The following is a 20,037-nucleotide window of genomic DNA, read 5'->3' on the forward strand; positions in this document are numbered from 1 at the left end:
AGTCTTAACCTTGTGCTATTATGACATCATTGAAACTGAGTCAGGGTGAAGTCAAGACATTTAAATGGAAATATTTATTTCCTTAAAAATATAGCTTAACTTTCCCTCTCCAACTTTGAGAAGGACCATCAGGAGGATGGAGGACAAGATGACATGACCACTCTCACTAGGGGCTGTCATGAAGCATCCTTGGTACTGTCCAGTTCATGAAACCTCGCATCCCTTTTTCCACTCAGACAGGTCTCTGCCCTCACAGTTCTTCTTCCAGCCTTGCCTGGGGAGGAGAGGGAAGAAGGAACAACAGAGCAAAGTGTGAGAGTCTAAATGCTCTGAGGCTCAAAAACCATAGACAAGTAACCCACTTAACCAGCAGTGCCCAGCGTTTGGTGTCATTTGTTTCTGGTCCTGATCTAAGTCCTGATCTAAAGACTCCATCTTTTTTGCCTTAAGACTTCCCTCTCCCTGGTTTTCTCCTAGTCTATATGAGCCTCAGCAACAAGCAAACAACTTTTATAAGGATGGGGCATTTAGTTAAACATCCACATCTCTTAAAATTTGGGTTCTGCAAGTGAGTGACCCAATCAGCAACGTTCACAAGAAAACACAGCTGCAGAGAGCCATAGCTCTCTGGTGAAGCCATAGCTCACACAACCTGGGGAAGTTTCCTGTCAATTTCTCATGTAACCGACATGGTTATTTTCCTCTCACTGCCACTGATTTCCCAAATCCTATCCAAATTTAGAGCCAGCTCGAGCTTTTTCTTCTGGTGTACTGTCTTCAATGATGCTCTCCAGGTCACATGAGAAGACAGCCCTCTCTTCATTGTTTGCAACATCTTGATGTGAAAAGCAATTGCAAATAATTCTGACTCCCTAACCCTCTACTCCCCATACTAATCCCAGGTTCACTGCACATCCACACGGCAATGGAGGATGACATAGACGAGGTCAAGTGGAAATCACTGGACCACTCTGTAGAGGTGAACTTGTTCTCATCCCCTGCAGCTTTGATGAACACATACACTAAGGGTTTCACCCATGTCAGCTTGTCTCCCAAGGAAAGACTCTTACCAGTAGTTCATGCCATCTGTTTCTTTAACAATTTTCTTGGCACAGATAATTGCATCCGTGAGGTCATCAGTCATCAAGGCTATAAGAGAGAGCAGTAGAGGGTTAGCTGAGAATTTGCTGTTGGAGGAGGGGAAGCCCAAATCAGATTTTATTCACTTTTCTCATTGCATTTGGGAGCAGGAGGGTTGGAAGAACAATGAGCTGTCTCCTTTTTTTTGTTGTTGCACTTCTTCACAAAGAAAGGATTGTTTTTGTTTCTAGGCCATCCACATCTTGAATTTTAGGACTTTTTGATAGAGGACTAGACCAGCTCTGAAAGGCTTTTGGAAGTGTGTTTAGGGAAAACACAACAGGAAAAAAAATTCTTTTTTGGAAATGTGTTTAGGTAAAACACAATAGGAAAATGTTTATGTTCTAAAGAAACATAAAAGCTAGACAGGACAGTAGAGTTTTCTTTACTCATGTTAATTTGGCATGTAAGATCTCCTTATAGGTAATGATTAAACTTCTGTTTATTGTAGCTTTCTGTTTTGTGCATTAAACTTTTTTTTTATACCCAAAGTATTTCTCACATGCAGAAAACTTTAAGCTTTATGTGAAAGCTTTGCCTTTATTACTTTTTCTATGGCTTTCAGGCATAACAAATCTTTCAACTGAAAATGTATTAATTCATATCACTTCACCAGAAGTGAGCTCAAAATCCTTCTCAACACAAATATGACAAGAAAAGGCAAATAAACAAAAAAGCCCAACATCATTTCTGTTTCAGTTTGCGTTCTCCAGAAGTAGATGTGGAGGTGAGTTTGGGGTGCAAGGTGTTTTCGTTAGGGATCCACACCTGTAGAAGAATGGGTGGAAGCAAGAGTGGGCAGGGGAGACTGTAGCTCTGATCTGCAGAGGATATTCTGCTAGACCTGCACACAGAGAACAAGGCTCCCATTGGGGGTGAAGCGGGTTGCTAGTCTGGAGATGCTGTGCACAGGTCGGTGGGAAGGGTGGGTGCTGCAGGCCCAGGCTGTGCAATTCATGGAGAGTGTTTGTCAACGTCCCACTTTGTTCTACCATTTTGTTGCACAAGTGAGATATTTTGCAAATACAAACAAACAAACAACCACAAGTTGCATGGAACCTTGAATTTCTTTAGGAAAATACGTTAAAGGGGTAGGAGGCAGGAAAATAAAGAACCTGGCTCTGGGCTAAAATGTGGAAACAGTGAAATCACCACAGTGGGGCAGCAAAGGGGCAGAAATGAGCCCAGGGAGCACGTATGTACAAGGACCTGAGCCAACGGTGGCTTCTGCTCAGTGTTCAAATAGACAATCCTGTCCAGTCACACATGGATAAGGAGCGGGTTCTGTTGAATATCAAACATCATTCAAGGGAATCTTTCATTCTCCCCCATCCAACAACGGAAAACAGCAACAATCCACACAAAAAAGAACCAATTCCATTCGGTGGAGTTCTACTGCAAAGCCCCCAAATTTATATCTCCTTGTCCTTTCTGAAGTGGCAACAGCCAACTCAGATACCAGGCTGGTAGGAGAAACAGAGATTAATATAGGTGGGCTATACTAGATATAGAAGGCAATGACTGCTTCCTTAAAATCTATTTCAATAAGGACTAAGTTATTGGAGGGAAACAAGAATGGCTATTATATTATTATATGCATGTGTGTGTCATACATAGATATATTTATATCTCTATATAAAAAATACTATGTCCAAATAATTTGGGGAAGGTTGACAGCAATTTGAGGCATATGGTCTGGTCTGGGAATGAGAAGAGGACTAGCTTCAGTAGATGTGCATGAGGTGCGTGTATTTTGTACACACATGAGATGCCACCTACGTTGCACACACACCCCAATGCTAGCTTGTTTTCAGGTTTCCATGACGAATAGCCCTACTTCTCTAATCCATGGGACAGAATGACGTTGTCCCTAATTATAGCCTCTCTGGCCTGAGGCTGGGGGAAGACAGTCATGGAGGGTGATTAGGATATAAAACCAACATCCTGTTTTCTATTTTAAGGCCTTCCCTAAAAATCCCAAGCTCTTTTTATGAGAAAACAGATATGCGTGATCCTTCACCTCTAACTATAAGCCATCTAACATTTTAATTTCTGAGAATCCACTGTTGTCTTGCAAATATACACTTAACTCACATTTTAGTAATTGTTCCATTGGACAATATTCAGTTAGTAAACTGCACATAAAGTCAAGCTTGGCCATGATACACTAGAGATTTTCTCTCCTACTGTAACAGCTAGACAGCTAGACAATAGGGAATGCAGAATCTTTGAGGTGAGCCTTGGGATTGCTGTGACTTTCTGCCCAGAGGCACTTTCCAGACCACAAAGGTAGAATCCAGGCAGGCTATGGCAATCTAAGTAGAGGAGACAGAGATAAGAGGCCAAGACAGTTGGAATTTGTGGAGAGGGGTCCCTGTGAAGAAGGAGCCACCCAGGAGTGTGCCAGAACTCTGCAGAGAGAGACCTCTGAGTCTTTGACTGAAAAACTCCATGAGAGTAATCAGAAAACTGCTACCAGGAACCTCAGCAATTGCAGGGCTCATGCGGGGAGACGTGATCTGTTACTGGCCAGAGGAGAGAGACTTTGCTGAGCCCTGGATTATTCAAGAGATGCCATGGATAAATATCTTGATAGTAAAGCTACACGAGCCCTTCCATAAAGACTACCCCAGAATGTCCCGGACCAGAACTAACTGCTCGCCAAGATGAACTTCAATAATCCTTAAAGCAGCATAATCCAGACGCTCAACAATGTAATATACAGGCAGTCTAGTATCCAGTAAAAAAATTGATCAAATGTACAAAAAGGTATAAAAACATAACTCACAGCCAGTAGAAAGACCTAGAAATGACAGAGATGATTGAATTAGATAAGAAATTTAAAACAGTGGTTATAAATATGTTTATTGATAACAAAGACTTATAGGAAAACATCAGTCAAATGAAAGAAATAATATAATTACCTGGCACTGAAAAAATACACTATCTGAAATTAAATATTCAATTGCTGAATTTAATAGATCAGGCACTTCACAAAAATGATCAGAGATCTTGAACATAAAATGATTGAAAATAAAACACAGAAAGGGAAAAGTTCTGAAAAAAAAAAAAAGAAGAGTCTCGGTGACCAACGAGAATACAAAAATAATCTAGCATCTGTGTTATTAGACTCTTAGAAGGGGAAAGTTTAAACATTATTCACTCAGGGATCCAAAATTTTAGTGAATATCAAGCAAAATAAACACACAAAAATAGGGATTTGTGATCAGATTGCTAGATGTTGTTGATGAAGAACTTGTAAAAGGGGATGGAGAAAAAGGACATGATACACACAGGGAGCACAAGTGAGAAAATCACTGATTTCACATACTAAACAAGTCAAGCAGAAGATATTGGACATACTTAGTAAACTGAGAGAAAAATATCTGTTAGCTTGAAAGTGAAAGTGAAGTCGCTCAGTTGTGTCCATGGACTGAAGCCTACCAGACTCCTCCATCTATGGAATTTTCCAGGCAAGAATACTGGAGTGGGTTGCCATATCCTTCTCCATCTGTCAGCTTAGAGTTTTATATATGTAGAAAATATCTCTTATAGCAGAAAATGCAATATAGACATTTTCAGACACACAATAGCAGAAAGATGCTTCCTAGAAGAATTCTACTCCAGGAAATTGTTCAAGGATGTTCTTTAGACTGAAAGGAAATAGCCCTTAACTGTGTGTCCAAATGAAGGCACCAAAGGTTTAGAGAATGTTGTAATTGGTAAATGTGTGCGTGCTCAGTCACATCTGACTCTTGTGACCCCATGGACTGCGGCACGCCAGGATCCTCTGTTCATGGAATTTTCCAGGCAAGAATACTGGAGTGGGTTACCATTTCCTCCTCCAGGGCGTCTTCCCAACCCAGGGATAGAATCTGAGCCTCTTGCATTGACAGGTGGATTCTTTACCACTGAACCACCTGGAAAGCTCCAAATGATAAATATTGTATGGTAAATATAAAGAGATCCTTCTCATCTGAACATTTTACTTAAAAGATACGCATTAAAAGCAAAAATAATAAAAAATGTACTGTGTCTATACATATTGTGAGGTGTAGAGCATGCATGTAATGTATATAGAAATGCATATACCACGGTTCCCCAGTGGCTCAATCCCCCTGCCAATGCAAGAGACATGGGTTTAATCGCTGGTCTGGGAATATCCCACATGCTTTGGAGCAACCAAGCCCATGTGCCACAGCTACTGAACCTGCATTCCAGAGTCTGGAGACCACAACTTCTGAGCCCATGACTACAACTATTGCAGCCCATGTGCCCTAGAGCCCATGCTCTGAAACAAGAGAAGCCACCACAATGAGAAGCCTGAGCATAACTAGACAGTAACTTCTGTTTGCTGCCACTAGAGAAAAAGACCACACAGCAACAAAGACCCAGCACAGCCAAAAACAAATAAATAAAATTATTTTTTAAAAGCATTGTGAAGAGTATAACATGTGGAAGTAAAAAGGATGACAACTTAGCACAGAAGACATCATGGGGAAAACTGAACCACAATAGTATAAAATTCTTATGCAGCAGAACATTGGTTTGGATTTTTTTCAATGAATATATTGGAAACATTTATTTTTGAGATTTGTGACAGTTTGAAAACACTTGTAAACCACATAGCCTAGAAATATCAAAAATTAATAGTTAGATATGTCATAAATGCATAAAATATATGCAGGGCACTCAGTTTAGTTCAGTTGCTCAGTTGTGTCCAACTTTTTGTGACCCCATGGACTGCAGCATGCCCAGGCTTCCCTGTCCATCACCAGCTTCCAGAGCTTGCTCAGACTCATGTGCATTGAGTTGGTGATGCCATCTAAACATCTCATCCTCTGTTGTCCCCTTCTCTTGTGTAGGCACTAGTCTATTCTTAATAGGTACCAGGTGAATGATTATTTAATATAAAATTAACAATGTGTAAGCTTCCTTGGGCTTCCCTAGTGGTTCAGACGATAAAGAATGTGGCTGCAATGCTGGAGACCTGGGTTCAGTCCCTGGGTTGGGAAGATCCCCTGGAGAAGGGAACAGCTACCCACTCCAGTATCCTTGCCTAGAGAGTCCCATGGACAGTGAAGTCTGGAGAGCTACAGACCATGGGGTCACAAAGAGTCAGACACGACTGAGCAACTTTCACTTTAGCTCCCTTCCTGTTTTATAATTTTGCCTTCAGAGAATTATATTACCGTACAGTATGTGTCTCTTTCTTTCATTTAAAAATGCAACAATGCTTCCAATAGTTTATTATGAATATGACTGCAATACTGCATGCCATAAGAATTTTCTAACCATTCATTAGAGTATAGGCTGGGCTATTGTAAGGCAATTGTATTGATGGCACTAGGTGATCGTAAAGTGATCATATTGCTGCTTCTTGGTTATTAATGCATGAATCATTATACCTTCATATATAAATATGAATTCCTTTTTCACATTATCTTTTGTGTCCAGTATTAGTAATATATACAACATCTACAGTGTTTTGTATCATCTAAAACAAAATTGATGTGGGTACTGACAGATGATTCATCTTACAAACAGGTAATATAAGCTTACAGAAATCAATACATATGATAGAGTAAATGCATTTTCTCTTCCTTATCATTTTCTTAATAATGTTTTTTTCTATAGCTTACTCTATGTAAGAATACAGTATATAGTGCATATACAAAATATGTGTTAATCATCTGTTTATGCTGTTGGTAAGGCTTCTAGTCAATGGTAGGTTTTAGTAATACCTTGTTCAAGTGTCAACTTTATTATATGTGAAGTGGTATAATGTTATTTGGAGGTAGAAAGTGATGCATAATGTAAACCCTAGAGGATCTGCTAAAAATAAAACAGAAATGAAGTTAATAAGGGCTTTCCTGGTGGCTCAGATGGTAGAGAATCAATCTGCAATGCAGGAGACCCAGGTTTGGTCCCTGGATTGGGAAGATCCCCTGGGGAAGGGAATGGCTACCCGCACCAGTATTCTTGCCCGAGAAATCTCATGGACAGAGGGGCCTGGAGGGCTACAGTCCATGGGGTCGCAAAGAGTCAGACACAACCGGGAAACTAATTAAGCATGCACACATGTACTTAAAAAGCCAATGATAGAAATAAAATCGAATACTGAAAAATATTCAATTAATCCAAAAGTCAGGAAAAATAAACCAAGAGTAGATGGATAGATGGAACAAATGGGAAACAAATAACAACATGGTGGATTTTAAAGTAATCATATCAGCAATTACATAAATATAAATGATCTAAATCAAAGCTCAGCACAAACTATGGCCCACAGACCCACCCTCCATTTTTGTACATAAAGTTTTATTAGAACACAATCATGCCTATTCATTTCTATACTGTCTGTAGCTGCTTTTGTGCTGTATGACAAGTTGAATAATCAAAAAAGTGACTATATGGCTCACAAAATGTAAAATATTTATTATTTATTCCTTTCAGAAAAAGTTCTCTGATCTAAATATTCCTGTGAAAAAGCAGAGATTGTTGGACAAGCTCTAAAAGCAGCATTCAATTATATGTTGTCTATAAGAAATTCATTCTAAATTAAATATACCAAAGATATTAATAATAGTGTTTTTTTTAATCTGAAGTTTTCATTTTGCTGCATAATCTCTGCTTTCAACAAATTACTTTTATCTGGTTTTTGTTGGTGGTGATGGCAGTCTCATTTTCTCATGCCAGTGACAGCCTATGAAGACTAGTCATTGGTAGACTTCTAGTTAGCTGCACTTATTTAAGAGAAGGATGCCTAAAAAAAATAAAGATGATTAGGAGTCCAGTACAGAGGTGGGGATTTTCAACTGTGCATCTCACTGAGGGAGATCTAGCTAGTTTGTTCACTAGGTAGCCCCCACTTAGAATCTAGTTTTCCTTTTCCTCTGTCTGGATTCCCCAGACTAGTGTCTTCGCTTCTGGAAAGACTAGGCTGGCTGCCATCATTCAGGGATCAGAGTGGAGGGAGGTGACTGGGTCTACAGGAACTTGACTCCCTCTTAGGATGGAGCTCTCACACTCAAAGGTTGGTGAGGTCCCTCAATGAGAGAATTTCTACCTATTCTGTCCAAGAGAGAGAGAGTTCCAGTAACTTGCCAGGGTTGGGAGGAACAGTCAATAGATGAATGGAATCAGGAGATGAGTCAGCTGCTGTTTAACTGACTTTCCAATTAATCATACCATTTTTAGCTTGCCTTCACCCCAGTTTCTGGAAGTAGCTGATGTTGCTGATTTCTGAGCTCTTTTGGGATCCTGTGGTTGCTTTTTGGCTTTGCCAGGGTCAGCTTAGGATTCAGATTTCTCTAATTGCTAAATTAGTCACCATTAGTCCTCTCACTTTCAGCTTCAAACAATACTTACACATCCAACGCCATATTTAACTGGAAGACTCTAGTGGCAAGCTCATCAGTTCAGTTCAGTTCAGTCGCTCAGTCGTGTCCGACTCTTTGCGACCCCATGAATTGCAGCATGCCAGGCTTCCCTGTCCATCACCAACTCCCGGAGTTCACTCAGACTCACATCCATCAAGTCGGTGACGCCATCCAGCCATCTCATCCTTGGTCGTCCCCTTCTCCTCCTGCCCCCAACCCCTCCCAGCATCAGAGTCTTTTCCAACGAGTCAACTCTTCGCATGAGGTGGCCAAAGTACTGGAGTTTCAGCTTTAGCATCATTCCTTCCATAGAAATCCCAGGGCTGATCTCCTTAGGGTATGCTAATGAGATTAATCAGGAAGGGGAGGGTTTTAAAAAGTCCTATCTGTAGAAAAGTGAAGGTATTGAATGTTTTAGCCTGGGAGATAAGATTTGGAGATGAGAAGTACCTCCTAATCATCATTTTCAAACATTTGATAAGTTGAAGGCAAAAGGAGAAGGGGGCAGCAGAAGATAAGATGGTTAGATAGCATGATCAACTCAATGGGCATGAATCTGAGCAAACTGCAGGAGACAGTGGAGGACAGAGGAAACTGGTACGCTACAGTCCATGGGGGTCACAAAGAGTTGGACAAAACTAAGCAACTGAACAACAACAATGTATAAAATAGAGAAAATTTGTTTTTAATAAATCCAGAAGGAGAAACCAGCATTTAATGGGAGAATGCTATGAGGAGATGGATTTTGGCTCAACAAAAGAATGTTCTAAAATAAAGGCTGACCAAAAATTGAGTGGTTGGCCTCAGGAGGTAGTGAGCATTCCATAGTAAAGTAGGGGCAGGGACTACCAATTTATTAGGTAAATTTACACAGTGTGCAGCCATTCATACATTCACACTTGGTTACTGATTATCTTGTGCACGTCTATGAAAAATTAAAAGTTTATTTCCTGCTCTTAAGGAATTTGCTGGAGAATATTTTATGGCTCCCTGTCTTCACTCTTTTGACCTTCCCTCCATTGATTTAGTCAATGAATATTTCTTGAGCTCCAATGGCCAGGGAGCATTCTAGGCATTGAGAATGCATCAGTGATTGAAATAGAACTGCCCTCATGGGGTTTGCAAACAAGACAGTCACTTACTTTGCTTCATCTTTCTACTGTTGTCTTTCGCATGTTCTTCTCTATACTGCCAGCCATGACCATCATTCAGGTCTGTTTATTTCTCACCTCAACAATTGGAGGGGCAATTAAATTGTCTCTTCTTTAATCTCTCTCATATCCAGCTTGCATATTCATTTTTTCTGAAGCAACGCCACTGACCCATTCTGATTTCCTAGTGTGGGCAGAAATCAGTGGACTCTCCTCAGCTTGGGTCCCAGGGCCCTTCGTGGTCAAGTAGTTATCAAACTTTCCAACCACATGTCCTGTTATATTTTATGCATGTTTTTGCTTTTTTGTTCTCCTTAACTGGAGTAACACTTCCCTATCCTTGAATATCCAAATCTTATCTATCTTCCAAATATTAAATAAAATATCATAATGTCTATAAAGCTTCCCATGACTTTATTAATAACGTCTCTTTCCTCTGAAGCTCACACCTGTTTACAGTCATTTATATAACTTTGTATAAGCACTCTTTCTTAACACCAGAATTCATGTTTGAAGAGTCCTGCTATGCTCAATTCTATGCCCACATATATTTCCTGAGTGATTAAAGAGAAAGACTTAGAAATAAATTCTAGCATCATTTCCACTGTTGAAGAAGTGCTGTGTGAAGTGAATTTGTCTCATTCTGTATAAAGAAGCATCAACTGCATCTTTTGAGTGGATTGCTTATGGAAAGCAGATAGCAAACCGCTTTCTCCTTCTCAACAAACATATTTAACCTCTCTATGCACGGAAGTGAAGTCAGGTCATTTGTCCAGGCCCCTGTTTTTGTGGTGGGCTTCATAAAACCCACCCTGGATGGAATAAGCCATCTTTGGACATGTTGACCACAAGGTTGTGAGTGCCACTTTGGGGAACTCTTCAATAATTTATAATAATTTATTTACAGACCCACTTGCACATCTGAACTTCCAAATTTTGGTTAAAGCAGAAGATGGGTGGATATTCCGTGGTCAGCTTTCCTGTCTGTTCCTAAGGATGATATTTGTGGAATCAAAAGCCTACCTGAGCAGGCCACGTGACAGCGGTTTTTCTCTTGTAGCTTTGTATTTCTGCACCACGTGTCACTGTTTATCTGAAAGATGCCATAGTCGGTGCTCCCGTCCTGCAGTTGGGTCTGAGCCGTGGTGTTGTAGTGGCTCTCATAGTAGGCCATGCAGATCCCTAGAGGGGAGAAAAAGCCAGGAGTGTCAATAAAAGAAATTCATTGTTTCCTCCTATCTGTTCTTAGGGGAGAGTTCCCTTATACATATTACACCAATGCTTTGCTCCCGACGTGCCCTGGGGAGTGTCAGGGCAGGTAGCACACCTGAGAAGCACAGGATGGGCAGGGAGGCACACCTAGTCAGTGGCTGACCCTGGACCAGACTAAATATCAGGTCTGCCCCTTGCAATGCTAGCAAGAGGGAGTTGTTTTCTCCTTCCTTTGCTGATGTCAATCATACAGGACTCCAGGAGTGAGGACAGGAGGGGCAGGGAAGCGGAGGGAAGCTCCGGAGAGCAGTCGTGGAGGATATGTGAATAGCCAGCATCCGTTGCTGGTGGAGCAGAGCAAGGACAGGCTGGAAGCAAACAGAAGTAGGTATGGGAGGGGCCTTTGACATCTCAAGGAAGAGTTAAAGGGCAGAAAGAGAACAGGAAGGGAGAAATCTCACAGTTTCCAAGGCTAAAGCCTCTGTAATTGTCCAGGTTGGCCCTCGAAAATATTTTTGCCAGTTTACATCGAGTGTAGATTTTGGGCTCAACGAATGTGACCAGGCAGCCCATCAGCGCCAAAATACCAGCAGCCTTCATCCCCAGGCCTGTTGAAGGCAGAACCTGTCAAGAATAAGAGACCACATGAGACAACCCTGCTTGATTCCCAAGACTAAGTTTCTTGCCAACAAGAACTTCCAAATCTGCCAGCCTGAATGTGTCCTGTCACTTGTAAACACTGAGAACTAGCATTAGGGAAAACCCAAGTGCCAATAGTACACAGTACAGGGAAGGAATAATTGCAGGCTCTCTAAAACTTTCTACATGGCTGTGTGTGTGTGTTCAGTTACTTCAGTCACGTCCAACTCTGCGACCCCATGGACGGTAGCCCACCAGGCTCCTCTGTCCAAGGGATTCTCCAGTCAAGAATACTGGAGTGGGTTGCCATGCCCTCTTCCAGGGGATCTTACCAACCCAGGGGTCAAACCCGAGTCTCTAGGTTTCGTGCACTGGCAGGCAGATTCCTTACCACTAGTCACACCTGGGAAGCCATTCTACATGCTGCTGCTGCTAAGTCGCTTCAGTCGTGTCCGACTCTGTGCAGCCCCATAGACGGCAGCCCACCAGGCTCCCCCATCCCTGAGACTCTCCAGGCAAGAACACTGGAGTGGGTTGTCCTTTCCTTCTCCAATGCATGAAAGTGAAACGTGAAAGTGAAGTCGCTCAGTCGTGTCCGACTCTGTGCGACCCCATAGATGGCAGCCCACCAGGCTCCACCATCCCTGGGATTCTCCCTGCTACTTTCAAGTAAATGCTAAGCTCCTGGGACCTGGCAAGGAAGGGAATCAACCTTCCTTTACTGATGTCCAGAAAGAACCCACAGAGGGTGACACATTTCTCGGATTCCCCATTTTAACTCTATGACTAGAAATAACCAGAGTACAATGAGGTAAGCGTCGCCTTTACACGTGGAATCAGACATCTTAGTTTCAACCAGAGATGGATATACATAGGTCTTCATAGACAACCTTAAGATTTATTGTTGGGAGTTTATTGAAGGGAGAAGTTTTTTTTTAGAAGACAGGAAATGTTTTATTTTTTATGTTTAATTTTTAAAACCTTTTAATTTTACATTGGAGTATAGCCAACTACCAGGCTTCCCTGGTGGCTCAGACAGTAAAGAATCCACCTGCAATGTGGGAGACCTGGGTTTGATCTGGGTTGGGAAGATCCCCTGGAGGAGGGCATGGCAACCCACTCCAGTATTCTTGCCTGGAGAATTTGATGGACAAAGGAGCCTGGCGGGCTACAGTCCATGGGGTCACAAAGAGTCAGACATGACTGAGCGACTAAGCACAGCACAGCACATAGCGGATTATCAATGTTGTGATAGTTTTAGGTGGACAGCAAAGGGACTCAGTGATACATATACATGTATCCTTTCTGAAGGCAGAATATTTAGCACCTTATCTTTCCTCTTTTTTTTTTTTCATAAGTCATTATCTCCTTTTTATCTTGATACTTTTCCAAATATGGGAACGTTGCTTCAAAAATATCAGTGTTATATTGCAAATGCAATATAATATTTTTCTGGATTCTTCCATCACTGTTTCATGGGTCCCCCGAAAAGCTTGGTGTCAATGGCAAGCAAGAAGGGGACAAATGACGATGAGTCAAAAGAAGAGAAAGTGCTGGTGGTGGGAGGACATAAAGGGACTCCCACCTAATCATTTAAAATGAAAGTAGGATCAAAAGGTCCATGCCTTGCTGGCTACTGGTTTTCCAGAAGTGATTCTTCTTCCAAAGAAATTTGTCTTCCCCAAATAGGTCAACCTTGCTGAGATGAGGGTGGAGTGAAATCTCTGGTAACTGCTCCTGATTCTGAATCTGACATTCATACGTACTTTCATCCAGTATTATTTTCTTCACCTGCCTAGACATTTCTAGAGTTGTTCATTTCTCCTTGTGGAGCCAAGTTTCCCAGTTGAGAGGAGAGGCTAAGAGCAAGGCTGAATATTCAGCAAGGCCAGAAGGGAATCATTATGGGGGCTTTAAGAGAACTGACCAATAAGCGGACTACATGTCAGATGTGGTGTCTAGATACATACTGGTGAGTAGCAAGGGTCAGTAAAATAGGCCTGCTTTTTGTAAGTAAAGTTTTATTAGGACACAGCCATACCCATCCAGTAATATATTGTATACGGCTGATTTTTACAGTTGAGTATTGTGTTGGAAATTGTATAGACCATAAAGTCTAAAATATTCAGTATCTGGACCTTTATAGCAAAACCCCCTGATGTATAGCAGGGAACTATACCCTAGCACTGTGCCAGGAACCGAGAGGGAGACCAACAGAGGTTTATGACATAGAGTTTACAAATCCAGTTGGTGTCTATCCCTTATCTTTAGACTCTCACTGGTCTCAAGCAAATCAAAATAAAACAAAAGCCCACAGCAGTGGTGGCTCCAAGTACAACATTCTACATCATTCAAGCTGGGGGTTGCCATTGTTGATTCTTTGGGACAGATGGCTTCACTAGAGTGATTTCAGTCAGTCAGTTCAGTAGCTCTGTCGTGTCCGACTCTTTGCGACCCCATGAACCGCAGCATGCCAGGCCTCCCTGGCCATCACCAACTCTCAGAGTCTACCCAAACTCATGTCCATCAAGTCGGTGATGCCATCCAAGCATCTCATCCTCTGCCATCCCCTTCTCCTCCTGCCTTCTATTTTTCCCAACATCAGGTCTTTTCAAATGAGTCAGCTCTTCGCATCAGGTGGCCAAAATATTGGAGTTTCAGCTTCAACATCAGTCCTTCCAATGAACACCCAGGACTGATTTCCTTTAGGATGGACTGGTTGGATTTCCTTGCAGTCCATGGGGCTCTCAAGAGTCTTCTGCAACACCACAGTTCAAAAGCATCAATTCTTCGGTGCTCAGCTTTTTTTATAGTCCAACTCTCACATCTATCTATACACGACCACTGGAAAAAACATAGCCTTGACTAGACGGACCTTTGTTGGCAAAGTAATGTCTCTGCTTTTCAATATGCTGTCTAGGTTGGTCATAACTTTCCTTCCAAGGAGTAAGTGTCTTTTAATTTCATGGCTGCAGTCACCATCTGCAGTGATTTTGGAGCCCCCCAAAATAAAGTCAGCTACTGTTTCCATTCTTTCTCCATCCAATTGCCATGAAATGCTGGGACCAGATGCCATGAATTTAGATTTCTGAATGTTGAGCTTTAAGCCAACTTTTTCACTCTCCTCTTTCACTTTCATCCAGAGGCTTTTTAGTTCCTCTTCACTTTCTGCCATAAGGGTGGTGTCATCTGCATATCTGAGGTGATTGATATTTCTCCCGGCAATCTTGATTCCAGCTTGTGCTTCTTCCAGCCCAGTGTTTCTCATGACGTACTCTGCATATAAGTTAAATAAACAGGGTGACAATATACAGCCTTGACGTACTCTTTTTCTTATTTGGAACCAGTCTTGAGTGATTTAGGTCTTATTAAAAGGGTACCTGCCCCAGAGACATGCCTCAGGTGATTCTGGGGGAGAAACACCATTCTATTTTTTTTTTTTTTAATTTTAAAATCTTTAATTCTTACATGTGTTCCCAAACATGAACCCCCCTCCCACCTCCCTCCCCATAACATCTCTGTGGGTCATCCCCATGCACCAGCCCCAAGCATGCTGTATCCTGCGTCAGACATAGACTGGCGATTCAATTCTTACATGATAGTATACATGATAGAATGCCATTCTCCAAAATCATCCCACCCTCTCCCTCTCCCTCTGAGTCCAAAAGTCCATTATACACAGCTGTGTCTTTTTTCCTGTCTTGCATACAGGGTCATCATTGCCATCTTTCTAAATTCCATATATATGTGTTAGTATACTGTATTGGTGTTTTTCTTTCTGGCATACTTCACTCTGTATAATTGGCTCCAGTTTCATCCATCTCATCAGAACTGATTCAAATGTATTCTTTTTAATGGCTGAGTAATACTCCATTGTGTATATGTACCACAGCTTTCTTATCCATTCATCTGCTGATGGACATCTAGGTTGTTTCCATGTCCTGGCTATTATAAACAGTGCTGCGATGAACATTGGGGTACATGTGTCTCATTCTACTTACCTAATCAGTGATTAGGAGCTCACACAAGCTTCCTGCATCCCACAAAGCCATTCTGATTCTGACCAGGCACAAGTGATCTTGGCCAAACCAAGGACCTTTCTGTAGAGCTTTAGAGAAAGAAGAGTTCTTAGCTCTTTTGTTTCCAACTGTCAAGAGATTCTAGAATTCTATTTCTTGGGAATTTTATGATAACTACATTTAGGGACAGGCTACTTCTTTTTCTTCTTCTTCTTCCTCACTTCTCAACTCCACTGAGGCCTCCCACCTGACTGAGAGCTTGTTTCTGAAATAACAGCCTCCAAACTTTATCATAAATCCCATCAGTAAAGAAAATTAAGTGTGTTTCCCCTGTAGGTATATATTGAATTATAAACCATACTCAAGTCCTTCTGTACTAATATGTTACATAAATTATAAGCACTACCAAACTAGAATTTAAAAAGGGTGTGACAGACATGAAATTAACATTCAAAAGTTGTTTTAACAGTACAAAGGGTCTTTTCTCTAACTGAATTACTATCATTAATAAAATATTTTTAGTAAGATCAGAATGATTAAATGAGATTAATTAGCTTTGAAAACTTTGGTTTAGTGCTCTGTGGATCAATAATTAAAGGGATAATTTTAAGATCCATTTATTTCCATTCTCAGATTTAAAGGATATTTGAAATTAATTCTCATTATGATATGCAGATCTAAGGAAAAAAGTTATTGTTGGTTGCACACAATAATCATTACATTCTTTTCTTAAATTCTATATGCCAATTTATCAAAGATTTTTGTTGAAATTTACCTAATAAATGTTTATTTTTCCAGTTATGAATCTTTGCTTTTACAACTTAATTAGAAATGAAAATTTAATTAGAATAGAGTTTTCTAGTTTTAATAAAGGTCTTTGAAGCCTACTGGAATTTCTTTAATTTTGGAAAATTTTGAAAAATGCTGGGAAATAATAAGATTTTAGAAGTGTGCAGATATAATACAATTTTTAATATCAAATCTCAAAATTCCAAAAGCATAATTAGGATAGTAAAAAATTATCTTTCCCACCTTCAGAAGCACTAGTTTTCTCTCCCACTGGCAACAGCTGATACAGCTGTATCTTCCAGAGATATGATACAGAGACACACATATATAGAGTCTTTTATATCCTTCTTAAACTATTCCTGTACCTTATTTTTAAAGCCTGATAGTATATTTTAAGAATCTCTTTTTATGGCTGTGCTGCATTGCATTGTGTGACATAGTATAACATATTTGGCCAACTTGGTATTGATGCACATTTAAGTTGTTTCATTCTTGTCTTATAAGGATATTAGACTAAATAATCTCCTCTGTCCGTGGAACTCTCCAGGCAAGAATACTGGAGTGGGTAGCCATTCCCTCCTCCAGGGAATCTTTCTGACCCAGGAATCAAACCTGGGTCTCCAGCATTGCAGATAGCTTCTTTACAGTCTGAGCCACCAGGCAAGCCCAAATAATCTTATATATATATATACACATACATATATATATGTTATTTGCATATTTGCAAAAATATGTGTAGGATAAATTCCTGGAAGTGGAACTGCTGAGTCTTGGATTGTTTCATAGTTTTGCTAGATATTGCCAAATTGTCTTCCACATAGCCCTGTATCAGGAGATGAGATTCCTTCCCTTCTACCTGGCAGCAGCAGCTATTGAACGTCATAGTCTTTGCCAATTTGAGAGGTAGGAAATGGCTTCTTAACATGGTTTCAATTTACGGCTATGTTTCCTTTCATATGCTTAGGGTTCATCTGTGGATCTTTTTCTGTGATGAACTGTCTCTAATATGAAAAAATATTACAAGTTTGTTCTTCAGATATCTTTTTCAGATTCATTTCAGAACTGGAGCAGCAAAAGCGCAAGATGAGCCTGGAGCATCTTGTTAGTGCTAAAAGTTAAGGAAATACTTAAAAGGAGAGAGAGAGAGGAACAGGGGGGGATTAATATATCAAACAGAGAGAGGAACCAAGTTGAAAGAACTCCCAATGGCCAATATTGGAGTAACCTGAGTGACCAAATAAATAACTATAGGATTAGATTATAGCTCAGAGAATAAAATAAATATCTATAATGCATACTGGAACAAATAAATGATTGAACAAATAAATATTCAGAGAAAAGAAGCAAATCTTACAGAAGAATTCTAAATAATCTTTTTAGATAGTCTCTCCTCTAGGAAATGGAGCTTAATTCTGAGTAGCGACTGGTTCTAGTGACATGCTTCCAACAGAAAGAGTATGGAAGGGGGAAAAGGTGACTTTACAGCAGAGAAACCTGGTGGACCCCACCTTAGCCAGTGATGAAAAATGACCTCATCAGTGCTTAGTCATGTTCTATAGCCCTTGATGTGACGTGCTGAGAAGAGCACCTACCTCCCGGGTTTTCTCCCAGCATCCACAACCCCAGTCTAATTGTGGGAATGTAGCCAAACCCCGGTGAAAGACATGCTACAAAATACCTGGCCAGAATTATTTAAATGTATCAACGTCATGAGAAATTAGACTGAGAAACTGTTATAGACCAGAAGAGAGAAAGATACAATAACTCAATTTAATGTAGTGTCCTGGATTGGCTTCTGGAATAGAAAAGGATAATATTCATAAAACCCGTGAAATCTGAATAGTGCCTGTAGTTAACACATTGATTTCTCAATTTTGATGAATGTGCTGTGGGTATGTCACACATTAGTGGTAAGGACCGGGGTAAAGGGAATATGGAGATAAATACAAACTTAGTCTAAAATTATTCTAAATAAATAAAACTGAAAGACTAAAAACATCTGCTAGTTTGCATACCTCTGATAGCCACTTATACCAGAAAAGTTGAGCAAATCTGAAATACTTGTGTGATACTGGGCTTTGTAATAAGAATATATATTTGGTCTTCATCCTTGTTTCTTGGGATGTCCTAAATAACAAGAGTGAGAAAGTTGTCTGATATTCACAGCAAATTCCTTTCAACCATACCTGAGTTTATGTTAATGATATGACTTCTCAAAGCATCTAAGGATGGGGCTGGTTTCTAGGAAACCAACCATGTGATTAGAAGGTTGGAACTTTCAGTCCTAGCCCGCTAGCCCACCTTACCTACAGCTTCCAGTGGGGGAGAGGGGTTGAGTCCAGTCCTCACAGGCCAGTGAGTTAATCAACTATGCCTCTGTTATGAAGCCTCCAAAAGGAGCCAAAAGAAGGAGCTTAGAGAGATTCCACATTGGTAAATCAGAACATATTCACGTGCTAGGGGGCTGGTACCTCCTGAACTCAATGTGGCCAGAAGCTCTGGTGTTCAGGTCCTTCCAGACCTGGCCCTGTGGATCTCTTCATCTGACTGTTCATTCGTGTTCTGTAATACCCTTTCAATAAATGAGTATCTAGAAAGCAAACTGTTTTCTTGAATACTATAAGCCACTATGAGCAAATAATCAGACCAGAGGAAGGGATTGTAGGAGCCTCCAATTTATATCCTATTGGTAGGAAGTAAAGCAACAGCCTGGACTTGTGATTGACTGTCTTGTGGGACCAAGCCCTTACCTGTGGGATCTGATGCTGCTGTCTCCATGGAGACAGTGTCAAGATTGAGTTACAATACAGGATGTTCACCCAGTGTCCACTGAGAACTGAAGAACTGCTTGGTGCTGTTGGGAAAACATACACGCTCAATGGACTTCTTTATGGTAAAAAAAAGATGTTGTTGTTTAGTTGTTAAGTCATGTCCAACTCTTTTGCGACCCTATGGACTGTAGCCCACCAGGCTCCTCTGTCCAGGGGAATTCCCAAACAAGACTACAGGAGTCAGTTGCCATTTCCTTCTCCAGGGGATCTTCCTGACCCAGGGATCAAACCTGTGTCTCCTGCATTGGTAAGTGGGTTCTTTACCACTAAGCCACCAGGGAGGTCCAAAATATAGAGGGCTAATCTCTAAATCTGACAACACTTTTAACTGCTTTGCTCATGACAAAACCAGAAATCATGGCACAAAAGATTTTTGAGATGACTCTCCTCATTACGAATTATTATGAATATTCTATTATTTAAAGGCCTCATATTTATGAAATTAATCATAGTAACTAGTAAAGTAGTTAACCTAATATATCCTGATATTACTTAATTATTTATAAAATGGGGCCACATTGGTGATAATCTGGGCCATCTAACTCACCATATATTACAAGTGGGTAGATGAAAGTGAAAGTGAAAATGAAAGCCGCTCAGTTGTGTCTGACTCTTTGTGACCCCATGGACCCCTATACAGTTCATGAAATTCTCCAGGCCAGAATACTGAAGTGGGTAGCCATTCTCTTCTCCAGGGGATCTTCCCAACCCAGGGATCAAACCCAGATCTCCCGCATTGCAGGTGGACTCTTTACCAGCTGAGCCACCAGGGAAACCCAAGTGAATGGATATATTCTTCTCAATCCGGTTATCTGCGGCATGTAAATAGGATAAAGGACTCAAGGACAATGTCGCTCGTGTGTGTGACAGATGG

The 20,037-nt window shown here is 40.8% G+C and overlaps 1 protein-coding gene across 1 annotated transcript; it reads right to left on the minus strand.

Annotated features, from left to right (window-relative positions):
* Nucleotides 1-204: 204 nt before the first annotated feature.
* LOC138091882 (lysozyme-like protein 1) lies at nt 205-11,485 on the minus strand. The gene is made up of 4 exons (XM_068987864.1): nt 11,347-11,485; nt 10,697-10,855; nt 1,071-1,149; nt 205-274 (listed from the first exon to the last, which is right to left on the minus strand). The coding sequence occupies exons 1-4, from the start codon at nt 11,483-11,485 to the stop codon at nt 205-207; spliced, it is 447 nt and encodes a 148-aa protein (XP_068843965.1).
* Nucleotides 11,486-20,037: the final 8,552 nt, after the last annotated feature.

This window comes from Capricornis sumatraensis, chromosome 15 (genome assembly GCF_032405125.1).
Source record: "Capricornis sumatraensis isolate serow.1 chromosome 15, serow.2, whole genome shotgun sequence".
Classification (NCBI taxonomy): Eukaryota; Metazoa; Chordata; class Mammalia; order Artiodactyla; family Bovidae; genus Capricornis; species Capricornis sumatraensis.